The 25,109-nt window shown below is 44.8% G+C and overlaps 1 protein-coding gene across 1 annotated transcript in view; it reads right to left on the reverse strand.

Annotated features, from left to right (window-relative positions):
• PRIMPOL (primase and DNA directed polymerase) overlaps positions 1–25,109 on the reverse strand; it is a 66,064-nt gene that overhangs the window by 35,340 nt on the left and 5,615 nt on the right. The window contains exons 2-5 of the mRNA XM_074992939.1: positions 14,154–14,338; positions 6,016–6,107; positions 5,117–5,258; positions 3,430–3,577 (exon numbers count right to left, since the gene is read on the reverse strand). Of these exons, the coding sequence (XP_074849040.1) occupies positions 3,430–3,577; positions 5,117–5,258; positions 6,016–6,107; positions 14,154–14,333 (562 nt within the window). The 5' untranslated portion in view covers positions 14,334–14,338. The remainder of the gene's footprint in view (positions 1–3,429; positions 3,578–5,116; positions 5,259–6,015; positions 6,108–14,153; positions 14,339–25,109) is intronic.

Here is a 25,109-nt window from a genome sequence, read left to right on the forward strand (position 1 = left end):
GAGTGCAGTTAGTACAACTGTGGCCTAACATTTCCCATAGCAAGAATCTGTTTGAAGTTGCCAGTGTTTTGTTTGCTTAGTTTCAAATATTCGATGTTAGATGTCTGCATCAAGGTCGTTTTGGTTTTTTTTGGTTTTTTTATAGGGCAGGGAAGAGAAGAGGCAGTTTCAGGCAAACCAATTTAGCTGCTTATAAAACTGAGGCTGGGGAAAACGATGTTTTGCAATATTAGAAAAAAAAAATCAATCCTATTCTTTGGCAAGCTCTAGCACCCTTGTGTACAGACCAGAAATTTGAAATGTGATAGCATGTGGGCTATTGGCCAGGATTGGTATACAGAATACCCCTGACTTATGCAGGGGTTGTATTCTTATGCAACCCCACGTTAAGTCAAATTTTGTACAACTTGGGGGAGCCTGCTTCCGGGCTCCCCTCTGCTTGCAAAGCCAATAAACTGACCAGGAAACTGCATGTCAGTGGCAGCAGCTGAGAGCCTGACTCTCAGGTGCCGCCACTGAGAGGAGCAGCTACCACCCCAACTGGAGCAGGAAACCGCTCCTGTTGGGGTAGCGAGAGTCTGGCTGCTGCTCCTGACGAGCAGTTTCTCTGTTCCTGTCAGGGGCGGCAGCTGCTCCTGTTGATGGTGGCAGCCAAGTTGGCTGTCACTACTGACAGGTGCAGGGAAACCTCTCCTATCCGAGGTGTCAGCCAAGTCAGCTGCTGCCCCGACAGAAGCCAAGAGACTGACCAGCACAGCAGCCCTGGTCAGTTCCCCCGGCACTCCATCGCGTTAAACAAAGATATGTGCAACCTGAGTGCACATATCTCAGGGCTCTACTGTATACCTTTTGCTATTACTATGAAAATTTGGCCAAGTTATCAAATTCTCAAAATCTCAGTTTATACATGCTCAGTTGACACTTGTTACAGTTTAATGCTAAATTTGCCAAAGATTTTCTTCTCAGTGAGCATGCTCCATACTGTCAACTCCCAGCACTGACCAGACTGTGTGGTTGCAGTCCTGATAAGATTATAATCAAGAATGATCTGGACAAACTGGAGAAATTATCTGAGGAAAAGAGGATGAAATTCAACAAGGACAAATGCAAAATAGGAAGGAACAATCAGTTTCACACATACAAAGTGGGACGTGACTGTCTAAGAAGCAATTCTGCAGAAGGGAATCTAGGAGTCATAGTGGATCACAAGCTAAATATGAGTCAGCGTGACCAACAAAAGCAAACATTCTGGGATGTATTAACAGGAGTGTTGTAAGCAAGTCATGAGAAGTAGTTTTTCCACTCTGCACTGATTAGGCCTTGACTGAAGTACAGTGTCCAGTTCTGGGCATGACATTTCAGAAAAGATGTGGACTAATTGGAGGTGGTCTAGCAAAGAGCAACAAAAATGTTTAAAGGCCTAAAAAATGTGACCTATGAGAGAAGATTGAAGGACCTGGTTACAAGGAGACGTGAGAAAAATTATTCCGCTTCACCTCCGATAGGGCAAGAAAAAATGGTCTTAAATTGCAGCAAGGAAGATTTAGGTTGGACAGTAGGCTAAACATCCTGTCAGGGTAGTTAAGCACTGGAAGAAATTACCTAGGGAGTTTGTGGAATCCTTGTCACTGGAGATTTTGAACAGCAGTTTACACAAATGCCTTCCAGGGATGGCCTTAGAATGGTACTTGATCCTGCCATTAGTGCAGGAGACTCAATCTGATGACCTCCTAGGATTCATTCCAGTTCCCAGGGCTGCAAGGGCAAAGTCACTTTCTCCAGGCTAGGAAAACAAAAAGCAGTCAAGTAGCACTTTAAAGACTAGCAAAATAGTTTATTAGGTGAGCTTTCGTGGGACAGACCCACTTCTTCAGACCATATCCAGACCAGAACAGACTCAATATTTAAGACACAGAGAACCAAAAACAGTAAGCAAGGAAGACAAATCAGAAAAAGATAATCAAGGTGAGCAAATCAGAGAGTGGAGGGGTCGGGGGGAAGATCAAGAATTAGACTGAGTTAAGTATGCAGACGAGCCCCTACAGTGACTCAGAAAGTTCACATCCCGATTGTGATGTGAACTTTCTGAGTCACTATAGGGGCTCGTCTGCATACTTAACTCAGTCTAATTCTTGATCTTCCCCCCGACCCCTCCACTCTCTGATTTGCTCACCTTGATTATCTTTTTCTGATTTGTCCTCCTTGCTTACTGTTTTTGGTTCTCTGTGTCTTAAATATTGAGTCTGTTCTGGTCTGGATATGGTCTGAAGAAGTGGGTCTGTCCCACGAAAGCTCACCTAATAAACTATTTTGCTAGTCTTTAAAGTGCTATTTGACTGCTTTTTGTTTTGATAGTGTATAGACTAGCACAGCTTACTCTCTGTTACTATTCTCCAGGCTAGGGTGTCACTAAGCACTGCAAGTGAGAGTAAGCAATCTGTCTCTCCTGTTCTCTCACATCACCCCTAGGTTGCTTTTCTTACTTCTACAAAATGAAGGACTTTAATATAATCCCATATGTCAATAAGAAAACTCCCAGTGACTTTAACAGAAGCAAGATAAGGCCCAACAGGAGCATTTAAGGCCATATTCTTCGTTTTAATATGGCTTCTTTCTATTGTTCTACAGCACATAACAGCCAGGAAGCTGTTCTGAAGGACTGCTGAATGTTCGTGCATAGCAAACTCTCTGGCTAGCACAGAGCTACAACATAAAGACCCACAAGAGTAAGTAGTGTGAAAAGGTGTAACTGGAATTCACTGTGCTTTGACAATCCCAAACTGTCAAAATGGCCTGTGAGGAGCTGTGGTAGCCTAGAAGGCATTTCAACTTTTTGCCCAGAACCAAAGACCTTCCCACTATCCTGTATATCAGGCTATTACAAGGGTGGCTTTAAGTCAGACTTTTGTTCTGTCATTCAGGTCTTGGGCTTAGCATAGCTCAGCTGGATTCAAGAATCTGGCCAAAAATGTTTAATTTCAGCCAGTTTAAAGAAAACTTACCTCAAGCCATGAAATAAGTGAGCAACTGTAAAACCATTCTCAAGCCTGCTACCAGCTTTTGTGATGTATTTGTGCTATAAATACAGTGTGTACACACACAATAGCTATATCCTTGAAGTAGAAAATTAACAAGAAATTGCACACAGTGCAGTAATGAGGTAGCTGGAATTATATACTTCCAGTTACATATTTGTTTTATTGTACTTCAGCTTATTTCCTGTTCATGTATTTTCTTTAGTTGCTAGTCACAGTAACTAAAGAAAATACATGAGCAGGAAATGAGCTGAAGTACAATAAGACAAATATGTAACTGGAAATATATAATTCCAGTTACCCCATTACCACACTAAGTGCTTGACTGTACTATTAAAATACAAAATTTCCATACATCTCCTTTTATGTACTAGAAATAAGAAAGCATGCTTACCAACATGAATATTATCCTTAAATGCCGTCTTGTGAAGCAGAAATATTAAGTGATGGCTAAACTTTTCATCAGTGCTGGAATCTAAGTTCAAGACATCTTCAGCTGAACATTTAACTCCATAAAGTTCTTCAAGCTTTTTACTAACAAGCTGAAAAAATACAAATAATTGGACGTGTTAAATGTTTTTAAATAATTATATCCATAGATCTTGATGGAAGGAGAGATTTTGTTTTCATCCATTTCAAAAATATTTTTGGTTTTGAACATAAACTTTTGTATATGAAATTTCATGCCTTATTAGATTCTAACCAAAATACAAACAAACATTCTACCTTATAAATTGTTCAAGTGTATGAACACGGCACAATTAACAGACTACAAATTTCCAGTTTCTTACCTAAAAGCCTGACATACGGTCTCACCTATACATTTTTATTAGATTGCTTCCAAAGTACAGTTTACAGCTCCAGTGAAAATACTGAACATTGAAGACTCTCCAATTGAAATTTATGACAATTTAATTATATTGTATTTAGGGACAAACTGAAAGACCTTAGATCCAGGAAGTCCAAAAGCTTCAGCTTGTGGTACCTCACATCCCTGACTTTTGGTTTCAACAATCATCTTTGATTTTGAAGTTTGCTTAAATTTCACTCACGTGCCCACAAAGGAAATAGATCCTCTAAGGCAGTGTTTCCCAAAGTGTGGTACACGTACTGCCAGTGTGTACACCAAAGAATTTCAAAGGGATAAGCAGCAGAAAATAAATTACTACAAATCAAGAGATAAGCACTGGGACAGCAGTGGGAGATGGGGTACGCACATAAGGCCAAAATCCTGGAAGGGGAACGCAAAGGTTTTAAGTTTGGGAAACACTGCTCTAAGGGCTGGCCTGAAGAAAGCCCTCATTCAAGTCTGTGGCTTCTTTCCTTCCTAGCAAAAGTCACGAATGCACAACGGTCTTATGATGAAAGCTTTTCAATCTTCATGTGTTTCTGAGAGGGCATTTTACTTGAAAAGGAAGTGTATTTCTGAAGCCTGTTTCATATTCTTTGTCTATCACACTGAAGATAACATCCTGCTACAAGCCCAACCAAATCCATATGAAAAATCACATTTGTGCTAATTAGAAAAAAAACAAGGAATGCCTCTGCAGAACAATAAACAGGTCTAAGGGAAAAAAACACACAGGGTAGAGCAGGGAAGGAAAGGGCTTTACACAACTGCAGTAACTAAGAAAAGAAGAACTTAGGATAAAATAGAGGGTGACGCCTTTTGTTAGAACTCAGGAGCATACTTATACGCTCCCTAACAATTTTACTTCTTTCTTTGGTTCTATGGCTCTTGTATCAGGGCACATAATCAGTGAGACTCTGCAGAACCAATATAACGAAAAAGAAATTATGTTGCACGTCTATGGTGACCATGGTGTCCTACTAACCACCATTTGCCTCCTGTTTCTTTAGAGCGGGAAAACCTGAAAAGCTTTGCTTTATTTAGCAGTATCAAAACATGCTTTTTGAAATCTTCTCTAAAAATGTGTAATCAATTTTCATTTAAGCTTGCATAACTTCAGCTATAGAATAAGGGGAAATATGTTCACATTCTCCTTTTTGTCCACATTAATGCCAATAACAATTAAGTAGATCTACAGAATGTTATATTCGAACTATTGTTCTAGTTTTACCTCAATTAACTTTTCAATCATCCTCTTGCCATCAGCTCCTGGATTCACTGATTTATAGAACTCTAAATCAAAATACAGTTTGCAGACAGCTTTTTCAGGAATAACTTCATAGCAATGCATAAGATTCGTTTTATGTTCTTTGCTAAACAGGAAATAGTCAAAAGTCATCATCCATGTTTATGAACAAAAATTAAAAAACTAAAGATTTTTCTATTACTCTTTAGTGAAACACTTGCTGAAATTCTTTAAAAGTAACCTCATTTTGTTCTGAATAAAACATTTTACGTCTGTGTCAAACCACTGTAAACATACAGTGGGCTCAATTTAGATTTTGTAAAACATTTTTACAAACAAGACCAACACATATGTTTTCATGAATAAAAATAACTAATGAAAAAATTGTGAACAATTAAACTACCCTTGCATCATTTTACAATGCAAAGCACCAATGCTGAAAACCTTAATGTAAAACTAACACAAAAGGTGAAATGAACTTCTTTAAATTTTGATATCAAACTGAAAAATACAAAACGTAAAGAGCATAAATAAAAAAGTTGGATTTTTTTTGAATTCTGTTATTTAATAATCAGATGCATTATTGTTAAAACATTTAAGGAATTTTATGGTGATTGTAAATCTTTATTAGACTTTTCAAAACTAGAACTTGATCATGTGATTTTTCTGTTAAATGACATTGTTCATGGAGACAATTTTTTCTGCTGATGCAGCACAATGAAGATGGTCATTCACTATGGATACCAATTCTTTTCAGTGTTCAAGTACTGTAGCACATATTGAGGGGATCAGTGTCAGAGATCAAGTTATGTTACCCTTCTTTTGAGAGCTTGTCTATAATTTTAATTTTCCTGATGAAATTTAAAACAGATGAGTATACTCACTTGTAATAAAACCAAAGCTCTGTATATGTTGTCACAAGATAGTACCTTTGTCCATCTTCTGTGTTCATTTCCAAAGCAAATACATGAACATCCTTTTTAACGTAAAAGAAAAAGTTAACTGTTCATTTTTGAGATCACTAATTAAAACCTTATGCCTGAAATTAATTTCTCAGATCAAAGGTTAGTAATTATTTTCTACTTAGCAACAACCTATCAAAGGATGGTTAAAGCTTTTTTTTTTTAAAACCCGAGTACCTTTTATTGCTAATTAAAAGACAATTTTAATTTAAATTACACCATTATAACTCTTGAGCATCTCACTGAGTCCATTAAAGCTACTATGGATTTGCATTGATGTAACCGAGATTGAAATCAAACCCTAATATGGTACATGCCTAGTAAAATATTATGATCATCAGCACAGTACTATCTGTATGAAGAGAAAGTATAGAGAGAAGAGGCTTCCCCATGGAAAGAGAGGCAGCAGAGGGACTAAATCAAGCAAAATTATGTCCAAACCATGCTATGGATTATATACTATATACACAACCAAAAGTGACCCAACAGAGAAAAATGTTCCCCAACTGCAACATAATTAGGAAATGGCTTTGACAGTCATAACTGGCAAGGGGAGGAATAACTCAGTGGTTTGAGCACTGGCCTGCTAAACCCAGGCTTGGGAGAATTCTTGAGGAGGCGATTTAGGGATCTGGGGCAAATAGATTAAAAAAAAAAATCTGTCAGGGATGGTGATAGGTCCAGCTGTGAGGGCAGCACACAGGACTGAATCACTTCTCAAGGTCCTTTCCAGTTCTGTGAGATAGGTGTATCTCCATATATTACATAACTTCTATAATGACAATCATAACATTCAAAGAGTTGATTAGTAACAACTGTCTCAAAATATTTACTTTGTACTTTATCACATACACCATTCCCCATGAGGCAGAGCACAATCCTTTGACAAGCTCTGCCTGGGCAGAATGCTCCACCAAGATCCATTTAAGTTAATGTAGCTTCTCAGAGAACCAGCCTACATGAAAGTAGCCACGGGATAGGGTCCTTAGTCTGTTCTCCCTGTTAACTCTGTGGGTTTGACATACAGTAAAAGAGGAGAGGAAAAATGTTTTAAAATAAGAACATGTTACTGTAGAGGCATCAAAAACTAGGGGATGGAAGGAGAGATGTACTCCCAAAAGCCATCTGTGTCAAACATGCCATGCCAAATGTAGCACTGTAGCAGCTGTGCTTCAGTTTCCTTGCCCACCCACACAATATCCTTTGGCCCATCTTGACCATACAAGAGTACTTGAGCCCTGCAGTCAGACCACAGCAGCCTTCAACTAACTACCTGAAGGGGAATTACAAAGATGGAGAGAGGCTATTTTCAGTGGTGACAAATGACAAAACAAGGAGCAAGGGTCTCCAGTTGCTGGGGAAGAGTCCTATGTTGGATATTAGGAAAAACTATTTTACCAGGAGGGTGTCAAAGCACTGGAGTGGGTTACCTAGAGTAGTGGTGAAATCTCCATCTCTAGAGGGTTTTTAAGTCACAGCTTGACAAAGCCCTTACTGGGATGAAAGCTGGGACTGGTCCTGCTTTGAGCAGAGGGTTGGACTTGATGACCTCCTGAGGTCTTTTCCAACCCTATAATTCTATGATCTCTTTATAGCATCCAGGTCGTTGTAGGGTCAGAGCCCATCAAAAAACAATAACAAAATGCACTGAAAGTAAACCTTCAGCCTGCTAGGCTCAGCAGCCAGCAGCAAGAGGTACACCTGTGCTGAGGACTGCTGCTCCTTCTCCTTCCCATGTTGCTCAATCCCCCAGGCCAGGAGCTAGCACAGTTCTTACTAAGGGTATCTGGAAGGCTCTAACTCACCAGAAGCAGCATGTCAGCCAGGCTTTTGGCTTACCTCTGGGAAAACCTGTCTGATCCTCCCTCACCCTCCCCATCTTCTTTTTAACCGCTTCCCAGAGAGAGGGCATTTACCATCAGGTCTCACTTATCTCTTTATGGAGACAAACCATGCTGTCCTTCAATTGGGCCTGAATTTTAGTTAGTCCTGAAATAACACCCTGGTGCAACCCATCACATCGCTTTTCCCTCAAGACTACATCCTGCCTGGTGCCAGGAGAGTTCCCACTTGGCTCTCAAATGAGCTCTTCAAAATGACCTGCTAATAGGAGAAGAGGCAGACTGAGGACAACCAGCCTGGGTATGCTCAGTCCATGTTTGCATGCTCAGTATAGGCAAATCCCTAAAAGGGCAGTGGAAGGAAGAAATGACCTCTGCTTCTTATGTACCAGGAACTCTACCTAGAACTCCTGTTCTCTTTTCTCCTTATCTAGGGTTGCTTTTTCCTCCTCCAAGGTCTGCTCCACTGCTATCAGCTTTTCCTGAAACCTTACTGTATCATTCACCAATTCTTACATCTCTAGTAGTAGTAGTAGGCATCCTTCAGTCTACGTAGACTATGGATCACGCCCTTCGTAGTTCCATTTGGGATCATCATTTGCAGTGTCGACTGTGACTGTGAACGCCCACACGAGAGTGACAGTCCTTGCTGCATCTGTTGCATGTGTAATGAGTGTCTGGCAGGTCCTTGCTGTGCTTTCTGTGGGCTCGCTTCTCCTCTGCTAGCTGTCTGATCCTCATCTCACTCTTCTGAAGTCCCTTGTATAGTTCCTGCCTCCATCTGCTGCGATCGTCTGCCAGCTCCTCCCAGCTGTCTGGCTCGATGTCTACCTCCCTGAGGTACCTCTTGCAAACATCTTTGTAGCGCAACTGGGGGCGTCCGGGAGGTCTTTTGCCAGAGGCTAGCTTGCCATACAGGATGTCTTTTGGGATCCTTCCATCATTCATCCTGTGGATGTGGCCAAGCCAGTGGAGCTGCCGCTGCCTGAGGAGGGTGTGCATGGTTGGGATTCCAGCTTGCTCAAGGACGGCAGTGTTGAACACTGTCCTTCCACGACATTCCAAGCACGCACCTGAGGCAGCGCAAGTGGAAGATGTTCAGCCTCTTTTCCTGGCAGGCATACAGGGTCCAAGACTCGCTGCCGTAAAGGAGGGTGCTGAGGATGCAGGCTCTGTCGACTTGCATTTTGGTGTGGGTGTACAACTTGATGTTATTCCACACTCTTTCGCTGAGTCTGGACAGAGTTGTGGCTGCTTTTCCGATCCTCCTATTTAGCTCAGTCTCCAATGACAGGCTGTCAGTGATGGTGGACCCGAGGTAAACGAACTCATGGAGGACCTCTAATGTACAGTTGTCAGTGCTGATTGATGGAGGTTCAGCAACATCCTGACCAAGTACGTTTGTCTTCTTTAGGCTGATGGAAAGCCCGAAGTTCTTGCATGCTTTGGAGAACTGATCCAGTAGCTTCTGAAGCTGGTCTTCTGTGTGTGACACTACAGCAGCATCATCTGCGAACAGCATATCTCTGATGAGGACTTCCCGCACCTTAGATTTAGCTTTCAGCCTTGCAAGATTAAACAGTTTCCCATCAGATCTCGTGTGCATAAAGATGCCCTCCGTTGAAGATCCAAAGGCATGCTTCAGGAGGAGTGCGAAGAAGATCCGGAACAATGTCGGAGCATGGACGCATCCTTGTTTGACGCCACTCCTGATGCTGAAAACATCCAATAATGTGCCGTCATACTGGATGGTTCCTCTTATGTCTTCATGGAAAGACTGGATCATCTTGAGTAACCGTGGAGCAATCTGAACAGTCCATCCCTGCTGACCAAGTCAAAAGGCTTGGTCAGGTCAATGAAAGCAATATAGAGTGGCTTCCTCTGCTCCCTGCATTTCTCCTGCAGCTGCCTCAGAGACAAGACCATGTCAATGGTAGAGCTCTCTGCACAGAATCCACACTGTGATTCGGGATACACCCTCTCAGCAATCTTCTGGAGTCTGCCGAGGATGACGCGAGTGAACAGTTTACCAGTGATGCTTAGGAGGGAGATTCCACAGTAATTGTTGCAGTCGCTTCTGTCTCCTTTGTTCTTATACAAGGTTACAATGTTAGCATTGCGCATATCCTGTGCATCCTCTCCCTCTCTCCAGCACAGGCACAGTAGCTCATGTAGGGGTTCCAGGAGGGTGTCCATGGCACACTTGATTATCTCTGGTGGTATACCATCCTGGCCTGGGGCCTTTCCTACTGCAATGCTGTTGATGGTTTTCTTCAGTTCGTCCACAGTTGGTTCCTGATCCAGTTCGTCCATTACTGGTAGGAGCTCGACGACACTGAGGGCTGTATCAACCACAATGTTCTCGCGTGAGTGCAGCTCGGAGTAGTGCTCGACCCAGCGCTCCATCTGTTTGGCTTTGTCAGAGATGACTTCACCAGATTTGGATTTCAGAGGTGCCATCTTGTTCTGGGTGGGTCATAATGCCTTCTTGATGCCCTCGTACATTCCCCTGAGATTACCAGAGTCAGCACTGGTCTGGATGCTGCTGCATAGATAGAGCCAGTAGTTGTTGGCACAGCGCCTGGCTGTCTGCTGTACTGTTTTTCTGGCTGCTCTGAGTGCTTGCAGGGTACTCTGGCTTGGTGAGTGTTTGTACTCCAGGAGTGCAGTGTGCTTCTTTTCGATGGCTGGAATCATCTCATCGGAGTTAGCTTCGAACCAGTCATTTGTGTTTCTAGCTCTTCTTCCAAACACCGACAAGGCCTTGTTGTAAATTGTATCCCTGAGATGCTGCCATCTGGATGTCACATCGGCACCCCCAAGGCTGCTGCGCAGATTCTCCTTGAGGGTCACTCTGAACTTTTCTGCTCTCTCTGAGTTTGCTGTCTTTCTGGCATCAATGCAGGACCTTCCAGTTGGTTTAGAATGGTACAACTTCTTGGGTCTCACCTTGAGTTTGGAGCAAACTAGCGAGTGATCTGTATTGCAGTCGGCACTATGATAGCTGCGTGTCTGAAGGACGTTTTTGAGGTTATCACGTCTAGTGATGACGTCTAGTTGATGCCAGTGTTTTGAGCATGGGTGTCTCCATAACACTCTGTGCTGCGGCTTGGTTTGGAAAAATGTGTTTGTGATGCACAGATTGTGGTACATGCAAAGTTTGAGAAGACGCTGTCCGTTTTTATTCATTCTTCCCCACACTGAAGTGTCCTAAGCAGGAAGGCCATGAGTCACGATCGGCTCCAACTCTTGCACTGAAGTCACCCAAAATGTACAGTTGTTTGCGAGCAGGTATTTGCGCTATGGCAGCACTAAGCACGTCATAGAACTTGTCTTTTACTTCTGGTGTGGCATACAGGGTTGGAGCGTAAGCACTGATCAGGTGGACAGGACCGGCGCAAGTTTGAAGTATGACCTGAAGGAGTCTTTCTGATCCACCCATGACTAATTCCACCATTTGTAGAAGGGTGTTTCTAATGGCAAAGCCAACACCATGCTCCCTGTGTTCTTCTTGGGCTTTACCCTACCAGAAGAAGGTGTAGTCCTTTTCCTTTAGAGATCCCGAATCTGTGAGTTGCGTCTCTTGCAGAGCAGCAATGTCAACTTGGAGCCTCTTCAGTTCTTCACTGATGACAGTGGTCTTTCAGGTGTCACTGATGTCCTGAAGATCTCCAGTCAAACTGGTCAGCATGGTCTGCACATTCCAGCAAGCAAGCTTAAAACTTTAATGGTTTCCTTTTCTTGTTGATTTTCTTATTGGTTTGCCTGGTGCTCAAATTTCAGTCACTTGTCAGGTTTGGGAACCTTAAGCCTCACGCACCCAGTGAGGCAGGTGAACTGTGGTGGGACAGTACCCTACTGGTTAGGGGCTGCCCAGCTTGAGGCGGGAGGTGACTGTCCAGTGAGATGTGATGAGCTCTCCCACCGTCGAAGGCAACCCCGGCACTCGTTCTCTACGCCAATCGAGCAAGAGCTTATAACCGGTATCTGTTACCTCCCGTGTTGGTTCAATACTGTTAAGCGATGCTGGAGTACCTCTCCAGGTGTGAGCCTGGGCAATACTTTTGGGTTTTTTTTGGGACCCTGGGCTGCCCAGACGCCAGCGTCCCCCTCTCGGCTTTACTGATATAGTCCAAAGGAGAGGGTAACCTCTACGTCTGGTACCAGCTCAGCTGCAGAAGTTGCCGGGTCAATGTCAGAAGTTGGCACAGAACTGCCTTAGGACTCCCCTCCAGATTTTCTGTCAGGGTTTACTCCCTTAGCCTTGCTCCTTCCCAGGATAACCCACAAGGCAGCGGGGCTCTTACATCTCTGTTCCCATCAATATACCTGCTGCCAGAGTCTCTGGCCTTTTCAGCTTGCTTTTCACCATGCTCCCAGTCAGCTGGATTTTGCTGGACTGGGGAGCCCCCGCAGCTGGGAGCAGAGACTAGATGGGTGTCTGACAAGAGTGTTCCTGCTGGGCTGGAAGCTGAACTGGGAGCCAAGCCAGGGCTTGAGGCAGAGCCAGGCCATCAGAGACAGTGGAGCTGCAGGAAGCTGGCAAGAGAGGGGAGCCCAGCAGCAGCACTGACCTCCTCTGTCCAGCAAACTCCCTGGTTTGGGACCAGTGAGGTTGTAGGGGTGCCTGACTAGGGAGGACCAACCTGTACCAGGGATTGATACTGTTTGTCCCCACAGTACGTACATTGTTCCAGAACAACTTTAGGCCATTTTTTACCACCTGATGTGTAGCTAGCTCCAGGGTGGGCAGTAAGCAGCCTGCGCGCTAGATGCAGTTCACCAGAGTTAGCCTCTGCAGGGCTGCCAGATGATTTACCTTTGCATCCGAAGGTATGGCCACTCTCAGCCCCCCTTGCCTTTGGCTTGCTGTTTCCACCCAGTTAGAGCTGTGAGTGTCTATCTGCGGCCATATGGGTAAATAAGGTGCTGACCACAGACTAAGCCTGGAGAACAGCATCTGGCCCACAGGCCACTTATTGCCCACATCTCAACTAGTTCCTACCTGAGTTCTTGGCTCTAGTGTTTTTTGTGCTCTAATTCTGACTTTGTCTACTTCAGACTAAGTCCTTGGCAGTTTTCACTATAATTCTGTGCTGGGAAACATTTACTTCTGCCAAATCTTGTTTATCTTCCTGTAGTTGTTTCTCTAGGCCAGGGGTGGGGAACCGATGGCCTGTGGGCTGTATTCAGCCCACAAAGCTCAGGACTCAGCCTCCCTCCTGCAGCAGGGAATTTGCACCGGTGCTCCAGCCCAACAGCCCCCCAGGTGTCTGGAGTATAAGCCCCAGTCCTCATGGGCCTGTTCCAGGCAAGCTGGGGCTAGATCCAGCTTGCAGCCCTGCCTGGCATGGGGTGAAAGTGGCTCCGCACACTGCTGCTCCCTTGTCCTCTGGCTGGAGAAATGGCAGCACAGGCAAGCACTGGTCTGGAGGCTTTTCCCATGCTGTTCCTATTGGCTGTAATTGCAGACAGTGAGAGCACTGGGGACACTGCCGGGGTGCTGCAGGATATGTAGAGCCAGGTGTACCCCCAGGAAGATGCGTGAGGTAGGTGTCCCTCTATTTGTGTTTGACACATTCTCCCCTAGCCTTTAGAAAGACAAATATAAATATTATCTGAATTGTTATTTTACCTTTCTAAGTCAAGGTAATTTCCCTATCTGCTATATATTTTAGAAAATTCGTGTGTGTCTGGTCGTCTATGAATCCATTTGTTTAAGAACGCCTCCTAAATGGCAAAAGTTTGTCTGAGCTTTTGTCTCTTGTGGGAATTATTTTTGCTTCTTTTTCCATTCATCTCTACCTCTTTTGTATCTTATCTTCTCTGTTTTTCCTGTTCCTCCTTCTCTGTCCTCTTTTCTCTCCTTCCTTCCTACTCGATTATTACTCCTTTCCAATCTTCTGCTACGCCTTGCCATTTTGACTCCTTGCCAGACCTCCACTTTGGTCTTTCTTCTGCACAAGCAGTTCTATTATTAGACATTAACAACACAACTAGAGTCTTGTGTTAGAACTAGCCCTTATTACATCTGACAGTCTAATATTAGAATTACCGAGTATTATAACTGATGCATCATTTTGACCTGCAAGGAAAAAAAAATACCTGATGTATCAGGACTGCATAACAAAAGAATTCTGAAACCTGAACTGAACTTGATAGGTGAACAAATGAAGTTTCTAAACAGTGAAGACAGCTTGTAACAATCTAATATCTTACCTCTTTACAGGTTTTTGCATAGTTAAAAGCTTGAGCTTGTCGACGAAAGAGATTCCAAACAGAGGGTGGTTGCCACGGTTTAGACAGCTGTGGCCTGTAAACAGGGCAAAGTGGCTTTCTTTTATATTGAGCTGCTAGTTCATCAACTTTCTTCAATCTTTCTTCCCATTTTCTCCTCATTTGTCCTAAATCAGACAGAAATGAACGCTTACTATTATATTAAAAAAAATCATCGAAAGCATTTTGCATGTGCTTCAATTTTGCATAGCTGTGCATCTCTGTGATTGATCTGCCTTCTGTACTCTGTTTCAAAAGTAAGGTCAGCCTGTATTCCAAATCAACACACCGCTTGGCAGTGAAACTCTCTAACACTAAGTTTCCCACACTGACTTAAATATCTAAGAACATCAGTTGTATCAACAATCAAATTATGAACAGGCAGGCCTATTTTATTATCAACCTAACAAATGATTTAGAACACGGGAAAATCTCAAGGTAATGAATATTTTGCTTATAGAATATTATTTAATGTTTACATCTTCAAAATGTACACATTTATATCAATTCATTCTTACACCATCCTGTGAAGATAGGTAAATATCATACCCATTTCATAGATGAGGAAATTAACTAAGTTAAATAACTTATGGAGACCCACATTAGTCAGTACCTGGGTGAGGTTTAGCTCTCAGTGGCTTCTATCTCTCAGCCCTATCTATGCCCACGAGGCCCCACTGCTACTCAAATAGACAAAATAAGAGAATTCAGCACCAAGGGGCACCTGCAGCCTGTGACTCCAGATCAACAATGCATTCATCTCCTTAATCACCTCAATACATGTAACTCTAATTTGCTTATTCAATTATCTATGTGTTCACTGTGAGAATTTTCAGGACTTTGAAATAACTAACTTACCAGTACTCGAAAACATTTTGCCCAACTGAGCTTGCTATCTCTCAGCCTTTACACTTCTAATCACATAAACTAATCACATTGTAGGAAGTCTGAAAATCAATGCATAGGCAAAAAACAAATTAAATTTAAATTTAGCATCTTTACAGAAAAGTTTCAATTTAATATATTTTTCCAGGGAAATTCCCTCCCCCCGCCCACAAAATTCTTCCAGTTAGATAAGAGTTAAGGTTCTTGGAAAGCAGAGCAAATGGGGGAAATCAAATGAAGATGATTTCACAGAGGTTGTTCTATTTAAGCTACCAAACCAGTTACTCGGTCCTCAACCTTTTAATTTTTTTCATCTACATTTTGTTGCCTCCATGCCCTGGTTTCATCACATCTCTCTCCTTCCCTTGGATTAGCTCTCACTGATCCCACTTCCAGCTGTGCCTATCTCAAAGCAATTTCTCAAAGGGTAACATATGTAGAATGAAACTATCTACGCATAGTAGAGACACAAGGTGGATGAGATAATATCTTTAATTATACCACTTTCAGATGGTGAGACAGACAAGCTTTTAAGGAAAACAAAGCTCTTTTAAGAAAAAGAACCTTTATTAAAAATAGGGAGTTAATAGGTTACAGATTGTTGTGCAGGCTTCACTCTGCTATCATCCTCAAAGGACAGCTGCACAACAGGCTTTACTCCTTCTAACAACAAATAGTCAACAGGTATTTATTTAAAAAAACAAGTATTTCTTCACACAATGCACAGTTAACCTGTAGAACTCTTTGCTAGAAAGCCAAGACTATAACAGAGTTCAAAAAAGAATTAGATAAATTCATGGGGGATAGGTCTATTCAATGGTTGTTAGGGTTGGCAGGAATGATGTACCTAGCCTCTGTTTGCCAGAAACTGATAATAAGCAACACGGCAGAGATCACTTGATGGTTACATTCTTTCTGAGGCACCTGGCAGTGGCCACTATCGAAAGACAGGATAGTTGGCTAGATCCATGTTTGTCAACCAGGGCACATGTACCATTGCGGGTACACACAAGTCTTCAAGGGGTTTATCAACTCATTTAGATATTTGCCTAGTTTTACAACAGGCAACATAAAAACACTAATAAAGTCAGTACAATATAAAAGTTCATTCAGATGACTTGTTTCTACTGCTTCATATGCCTGACACTGAAATGTAATTACAGTATTTCTATTCCAATTCATTTGTTTGATAAAATGGTAGAAAGTAAGTAAGTTTTCAGTTGTAATCTGTGATAGTTTTGCATGGTTTTGTACGTAGCTTTTATGTGAGGTGTAACTTGGTGGTATGCAAAACAAATCTGACTCCTGAAAAGGGTACAGTAATCTGGAAAGGTCGAATGGCATTTGTTTCAAGACTATAGAACCATGTTTCTCAACCAGTGGTACATGTACCCTTTGGGGTGTGCAAGAGTAGCGGGGGGTACTTATACATGTATATTTTTAATTTAAAAAAGGGGTAGTTTAAAAAAATGTTTGAAAAAAACAGGGTGAGATGTACCTTCTGTCAGACTCAGTATGGACATTCTTATGTAATACTTTCAAAAGACGAATCTGGGAGCTTTAGGCTAAGTCTACATTACAGTGGTCTGTTAACAAAAGTTACTGTCAGAAAATATCAGCAATGCACAACCCACTGATTGTGAACTTCCCATGCACCATCTGCGGCGAAATGTGCACCTCTAGAATTGGCTTATACAGTCGCCAGAGGGCACACCATGAGACCAAGAATAGATGATCTGCACAGATTTGTCATCATCAGATCGATCGACTACCATTATTATTATTATTCGTCCTTAATAGTATTCACAATATTTGCTGCTTCTTATAGTGCTAAATTTCATAACCTGATGGAAAGGAAAGTGTCATATACGTACAGCCCTGCATGGATAGAAATATCTACCCATGGATGCAGATACCCACAGACAGACATCAAGATCTACAAACCTGCAAGGCTTTACTATCAAGAGTCACTTCAGCCAGCAGAGAGGAGCATGATCTCATCAGGCCCAAGAGACTGCTCTGTGCCAGCAGCTCCTCCCAGTTGCATGGCTACCCTACCCCTACAGCCCCACCCACAGCTGCAGCTTCTTGTGTATGGGGATGTACAGTCCTGCTGGTGGTGAGGGGGCAGGGGGTTCAGGGCAGTGCAGCTGCACCGTCAAGAGGAGCTGCTGAAACGAGGCACTGGCTCCTGGGTGTGATGGGACCATGCTTGTCTCTGTTAATCATGGAAGCTCTTGGAAGTAAAGCCTTGCACATCCGAGCATCCTGATGTCTAATCATAGATATCCACATCCACAGGTAGACATTTCCATCTGTATAGGCTCTATACTTGTTAAGCATATTGTAAATTACAGGAAATATTCTTACTTATGCCAGATAATCCTACTGAGTAACAGAGTCTACTGTTCGTATAGGAGAAACACTCTAAGAAAAATCCTGGTTTCCAAAAGAAAACCTCAGGTCCTATTCAATTCCAAAAACAATTAAGCCTTTTCTAGAGATGGGAGTTCCACCTACTTTAAAACACAAACAAACAAACAAACAAAAAAACCCAACACGTACAAATTCTCTACCAGTTACACTTGCATCAGCTATAACAATGATACTGAGTTTTTGGCTGTCTTCCTTACTAACATGAATAAACCTGATGGAGAAGGAAAACTTCATGCTTCAGTGCTTTTGGAAACATAAAAAAAAGCTCATCCTTGTTGCTGAATAAAGAGGAGAAAAATAAACACAAGTCATTAAACTTCTCTCTCTGAAAAGTCTCACAGAGTTAGCTGTTTAGTCTGTATCTGTAAAAGCAACGAGGAGTCCTGTAGTACCTTAGAGAATAATGGATGCAGTTCAGAGAAGCTACTCACCTGTGTAGTAACGATAGTTCTTCGAGATGTGTCCCCATGGGTGCTCCACAGTAGGTGTCGGGCTCGCCCCGGCGCGGCAGCTCAGAAAATCTTCAGCAGTCTCCGTCGGGTCGCGCATGCGCCAATGCGCGTCGGCTCTTCGCGCGCTTACGGTCACGTGTGCAATCCGGTCCCCGCCAGTTCCTGATCAACCGCTCCGGACGCCCCTGAAAACACACAAACAGAGCTCCGAACTGGGGAGGAACGGGTGGGTAGTGGAGCACCCACGGGGACACATCTCGAAGAACCATCGTTACTACACAGGTGAGTAACTTCTCTTTCTTCTTCGAGTGGTCCCCGTGGGTGCTCCACAGTAGGTGACTACCCAGCAGTAACCTCCCCCCGAAAAAGGAGGTGGGTACCCGATTTATGCGCAGCTTGCCCGTGAAAGGACTGCTGTCGACAGGCGTGTATCCTCATCAAGCATCCTGTGCATGGCGTAGTGCTTGGCGAAGGTGTCATAGGAAGACCACGTCGCTGCTCTGCAGATATCTCTCAGCGCGATGCCTTTGAAGAAGGCCGTTGACGCTGCCATCACCCTAGTAGAGTGGGCTCTTGGCAGAACTGGCAGAGGAGTCTTGCAAATCTCGTAACACAGTCTTATGCAAGACACAATGTGATTTGAAATCCTCTGTGAAGATAGCGCTTCTCCTTTTGACCTGGATGCAATGGACACCAGTAGTCTGTCCATTTTCCGGAAAGGTTTAGTTCTATCGATGTAGAAGGCCAGTGCCCTTCTTACGTCAAGTAAGTGCAACCGTGCCTCTTCATTTGAGTTGTGAGGCTTAGGATAGAACGAGGGCAGCACTATTGGTTCGTTGATATGAAAGTCTGAAGAGACCTTCGGAACGAATGCTGGGTGTAATCGTAAGACCACCGCTTCTTTTGAGAAGATCGTGCAGGGTGGTGTGGACATTATGGCTGCGAGCTCACTCACTCTGCAAGCTGACGTGATTGCCAGGAGGGAAGTCATTTTAATAGTAAGTAGTCGAAGGGGGACCGTAGCCAATGGTTCAAAGGGCGGTCCCGAGAGGGTGTGTAGAACTAGGTCTAAACTCCATGACGGCGGTATTGGTTTCCGAGGGGGGTACAGATTCACCAACCCCTTTAGGAAACGCGAGATAACAGGACGGGCATATGTGGTTGATCCATCCTCTTCATGTCGAAACGCTGATACAGCCGCCAGATGCACCTTTATAGAGGATAGGGAAAGTCCGTTTTGTTTGAGTTATAGCAAATAATCCAGAATCGTAGGTATGGTGGCGTCCTGGGGTATTAGTTGCCTGGAGGAACGCCATTCGGAAAAATGCAACCATTTGTGCTGATAAGTCTTTCTGGTGGAAGTTCTCCGACTACATTCAAGGACTTGTACTCCCTCTGAGCATGTAGTCACTAAGGCGCTTAGCCATGGATTAGCCATGCTTGTAGCCGAAGTCTCTTCGGGTACGGGTGCAGTATTGACCCGCGAGCCTGAGTGAGAATGTCCGGTACTGTTGGTAGGGGAAATGGCCAATGTTGAGCCATGCGCAAGAGCAATGGGAACCACTGTTGCCGGTCCCAGGTTGGGACTATGAGTATCGTGTGCTTTCTCCCTTCTGGCCTTCTCCAAGACCTTGTGTATAAGTGTCGTGGGAGAGAACGCATAAAGTAGAGGGCCCTTCCATGGGATCATGAAGGCGTCCCCCAAAGACTCCTGTCCCATGCCCGCTCTGGAGCAGTACTGGGGACATTTCTCGTTTTCTCGGGTGGCGAACAAGTTGATTTGGGGAAAACCCCATCTGCGGAACACCTGGTGAAGTAGGTCTGAACGGATCTGCCACTCGTGAGTGGGCGCAAAGTGTCTGCTGAGTTGGTCCGCCTTGACGTTGTGGACCCCCGGTAGGTATGAAGCCTTTATGATTATATTGTTGGCGATGCACCCGTTCCAGAGTCAGACTGCCTCCGCACAAAGTGTACGAGACCTGGCTCCCCCCCGTCGGTTTCTATAAAACATGGTGGTGGTGTTGTCGGTATTCACGCCAACTATTTTTCTGTGCAGATAATTGTGAAAATGCCTGCACGCATTGAACACTGCCCTGAGCTCTAATATGTTTACGTGCAGTGTCTTCTCTGAGGGGGACCATAATCCTTGAGTGGTTTTGTTGTCCCTGTGAGCCCCACATCCCATATGGGAGGCATCTGTTGTAATGAACACAGTAATTTGTGGTTGGCGGAAGGGCACCTCTGTTAGGAGATTCTTGGGGTTTCCCCACCATGTTAGCGAGTTTCGTGCCTCTGTCGTAAGTGACACCCTCTTGTGGACAGTGTGGATTGAGGGTTTGTATACGGTTGCCAACCAATGCTGCAATCCTCGCATATGCAGCCTGGCGTTTTGCACCACAAACGTGGTGGTTGCCATATGCCCCAACAGTTGTAAGCACGTGAGAACAGGAACAATGGGGCTGTACGTTAGTAGTTGTACGAGAGATTCGATGGCACGAAAATGAGCCTCGGGTAAATACACACTTGACGTGACTGAGTCTATCCGAGCCCCTGTAAACTCTATATTTTGCGTGGGGTCGGTCTTTGACTTTGAGAAATTGATGATGAGGCCCAGTGAGGTAAATGTTTTTGTGGTGATGTGTATCATCCATAATACCTCCGCCCGGGAAGTTCCCTTTAGCAGGCAATCGTCCAGGTACGGGAAAACGAAAACTCCCTGTCTGTGTAGGTATGCTGACACCACCGCTAAGGTCTTGGTGAAGACTCTGGGTGCTGAAGAGAGTCCGAATGGGAGGACTCTGTACTGGAAATGATCTGTGCCCACAAGGAACCGGAGGAAACGCCTATGGGCTGGATGAATTGCGATATGAAAATACGCATCCTGTAAGTCGAGGGCTGCAAACCAATCGCCATGGTCTAGTGCCGTGATTATTGAAGCCATCGTAGTCATTTTGAAGCACTGTTTGCATAGGTACTGGTTCAGTGCGCATAGATCCAAAATGGGTCTCCACCCTCCTGTCTTCTTTTCCATTAGGAAATACCTGGAGTAGAACCCTTTGCCCTGAAATTGTTCCGGTACTCTCTCCACCGCCCCTATGAATAGGAGGTGGTCCACCTCCCGCCTTAATTCTGGTAGGTGAGAGGGGTCTCTGAGAAGGGGTGCGGTGGGAGGATTTGGTGGAGGAAAAGACTGGAAGGGGATCGTGTATCCCATGTTTACAATCTCCAATACCCACTTGTCCGACGTGATGCTTTTCCATTGTGGGTAAAATGGCTTGAGTCCGTGATGGAACATGTACTGAGATTGGCACTGAGGTACGGTCTTGGCTTCGCGGCCCTCGACATACCCGTCAAACTTGCTGTCTTGCACTTTGCCCTGCGGAGGCGTTGCCCTGCTGAGGCCAGCGCCTAGGGCCCTTATAATGTGTTTGTGGATGACGTCCCTGATCATACCCCCGTTGAAATTGGGTACGTTGCTGTTGGTAACCATAACGGCATTGCTGAGGATAAAATTTCTTCCTTCTGAACGGTGGAGTATATATCCCCAAAGTCTGAAGTGTCGCTCTGGAATCTTTGCTCGAGTATAGGACTGAGTCGGTCGATTCAGCAAACAATTTTATTTTGTCGAAGGGGAGGTCTGCAATTTTGACCTGTAACTCCTTTGGAATGCCGGATGTGTGAAGTCATGACTCTCTCCGCATTACCACTGCAGTGGCCACGGCACGGGCCGCTGTGTCCGCCACATCCAGTGCAATCTGCACGCCCGCTCGAGAAGCCGCGTAGCCCTCTTGCACAATTGCCTTAAGAATTGGCCTTTTATCCTCCGGAAGGAAGTCCATGAGGGCAGTGAGCTTGGAATAGTTGTCAAAATTGTGATTCGACAAATGAGCGGCATAGTTGGCCATGCGGAGCAACAGAGTAGAGGAGGAGTAGGCGTTTCTACCCAGAAGATCCAGCTTCTTTATGTCCTTGTCCAATCCCCCAGATTTGTACTGGGACGATTTGGACCTGTGTTGGGACGATTCAACCACTAGCGAGTTTGGCTGTGGATGACTAAATAGAAACTCCATACCTTTCGCAGGGACGAAGTACTTTTTGTACACTCTTTTGTTGGTAGGAGGAGCGGATGCTGGAGTCTGCCATATATTAGTGGCTGCCTCCATGATTGAATCGTCCAGAGGAATAGCAATTTTAGAAGAAGATGGAGGCCTGAGGTTTTTAAGGAGTCTGTGGTGTTTCTCCTGCACCTCCGCCACTTGAATATCTTGGGATTGAGCTACTCGTTTGAACAGCTCCTGGAACTGTTTCAGGTCATCTGGGGGAGAAATGTCTCCAGGGACCACGGCCTCGTCTGGCGAGGATGAGGAGGCATCACTATGGTATCTCTCCTCCAATTCCTCTGGATCCTGGCTGTATTGATGTGATTGCCTTTGTGGAATTTCGAGGTGGGATTCAATGTCTTTAGACCCAGCCTCTGATTGGGGAACTCGTGGTGTTCCCCCCGGTGGAAGCAGAACACTGTGGCGTTGAGGGGTGGTTGATGGGGATCCATAGTGAGATGTCGACCTCCTATGCTGACGCCCCGCATAATGATGGCGGTCGTAGCAACTGGGACAGGGGCCCGGCGATGGAGACCTGGACCATGACCCATGGATGTAAGGGTGGTGCCTGGAATGTCGAGACCTCCAAGATGATACCGACGTACGAGGAGAGCCTCTGTGAGAAGACTCGTAGGGATCTCTGCTAGATGATGGAGAAAAGCGTGCAGACCCCTGGGATGGATTCCGAAGAAAAGGAGAAGGACGTCTGTGGCAGGCTGAAGGTGTTGCTGCCCGTCGAATCTCTGATGGTGATCGTGGTGACAGAGGCAGCGCAATTACCTCCGGAGAGGGGCTGCGGTGCCTGGTCTTCGTTTTAGCCTTTGCCCTCTCGGGTGGTCTTGTTGGTGAACTTGGTACTGGAGCAGGTGTCATGCTGATTGCCACTGCTCCCGGTGCCGTTGTTGCCGGTGCCGATGTCCTCGGTGCCGTCGATCCCGGTGCCGGACTGACTAGTGCCCACATGGCTCTCGGTGCTGTCTCCCCGGTAGCTGCAGGGCCTTGAGTGGTTGCATGCACCGCGGCTTTACCAGTGGAGGAAGCCAGCGTGCACGGGCCCTTTGTTACACTCGTCCCACTCCCAACAGTAAGGGGCAGGGATCAAGTAGGCGAGGCTCTTCTTTTCTTCTGTGCAGAGGAGGTCAAAGAGGCAGCCTTCCTCTTGTGCGGTCCTGAAGAGCCCTCCGCATGCGTTGCCTCCGATGAGGCAGGCTGAAGTGCTTTGTCAACTAACAGCATCTTCAGCCTCATTTCTCTATCTTTTCTAGCTCTATTAGTCAACTTGGAACAATGGGAGCACTTCTGGGGAACGTGTGTCTCCCCAAGGCACCGTTTGCATCTGCTATGGCCATCCGAAGCAGGCATGGCCTCCCGGCAAGATTCACACTTCTTAAAGCCGGGGGATGGCATAGTTAAAACTTAACTCTGAGTCCTTAGGTGCTAATAGCACACTTAACAGTCTGTTGGGTGATGTTAATAACCGTTGGCCTTTGAAGGCCGACAAACAAAAACAGTGGGCCCGCCCGGAGGCGGCCGCTGTGGTTTTAAGATAGTCTTTAGCTTTTAACAACTTTTAACAGAGTAACTAACTATAATAACTATAGAACTGCTAACTATGAACTGTTAAAAACTATTAACACGAGAAAAAAATAAGATTTATCTGTCTCAGGCGTTGGAGCCGGAGAAGATTCCGTCTGCAGCCGTTAGCAGTTGAGAAGGAACTGGCGGGGACCGGATTGCGCACGTGACCGTAAGCGCGCGAAGAGTCGACGCGCATCAGCGCATGCACAACCCGACGGAGACTGCTGAAGATTTTCCGAGCTGTGGCGCCGGGTTGAGCCCGACACCTACTGTGGAGCACCCACGGGGACCACTCGAAGAAGAATCCAGGGTTAGCTGCTGGTGCGAGACCAGATCGTGACAACCACCACAGGCAATCAGGAGCAGTGCAGACTAGATGATAGTTCATTGCAATGTCCAATCATTTGGGGCAAATAACCAAGGGAAAGGATGGGAAAAGCAAGTACTCAACTCTCAGCCTGTTTGATAAGTATAAAGGAAAGTCAATAGAAGCTATCAGAACTACAGGTAAGGTATTCCAGAGGCAAGCTAGTCAATGTTTTCCCTTGTTAGGGTATCAAAACAAAAAAGCAGTCAAGTAGCACTTTAAAGTCTAACAAAATAATTTAGTAGGTGAGCTTTCGTGGAACAGACCCACTTCTTCAGACCATAGCCATACCAGAACAGACTCAATATTTAAGTATCAGAGGGGTAGCCGTGTTACTCTGGATCTGTAACAGCAACGAAGGGTCCTGTGGCACCTTATAGACTAACAGAAAAGTTTTGAGCATGACCTTTTGTGAGCAGACTCACTTCATCAGATGCATCAGGGTAACTTTTCTGTTAGTCTATAAGGTGCCACAGGACCCTTCATTTCAATATTTAAGGCATAGAGAACCAAAAACAGTAATCAAAGTTGACAAATCAGAAAAAAATTATCAAGGTGAGCAAATCAGAGAGCAGAGGGGCGGGGCAGGGGAGTCAAGAATTAGATTAAGCCAAGTATGCCAAAGAGCCCCTATAATGTCCCAGAAAATTTGCATCCTGGTTCAAACCACGTGTTAATGCGTCAAATTTGAATATGAAAACAATCATAGAATCATAGAAGAGTAGGACTGGAAGGGACCTCGAGAGGCCATCGAGTCCAGCCCCCTGCCCTCATGGCAGGACCAAGCACTTTCTAGACCATCCCTGAAAGCCATCTATCTAACCTCTTCTTAAATAGCTCCAGTGATGGAGATTCTACCACCTCCCTTGGCAATTCGTTCCAGTGTTTGATCACCCTGAGAGTTAGGAACTTTTTCCTAATGTCCAACCTGAACCTCCCCTGCTGCAATTTCAGTCCATTGCCTCTTGTTCTATCCTCAGAGGCAAGGAAGAACAAGTTCCCTCCCTCTGCCTTATGACACCCTTTTAAATACCTGAAAACTGCTATCACGTCCCCCCTCAATCTTCTCTTTTCCAAACTA

Source organism: Carettochelys insculpta, chromosome 4, assembly GCF_033958435.1.
Source record: "Carettochelys insculpta isolate YL-2023 chromosome 4, ASM3395843v1, whole genome shotgun sequence".
Lineage (NCBI taxonomy): Eukaryota > Metazoa > Chordata > Testudines > Carettochelyidae > Carettochelys > Carettochelys insculpta.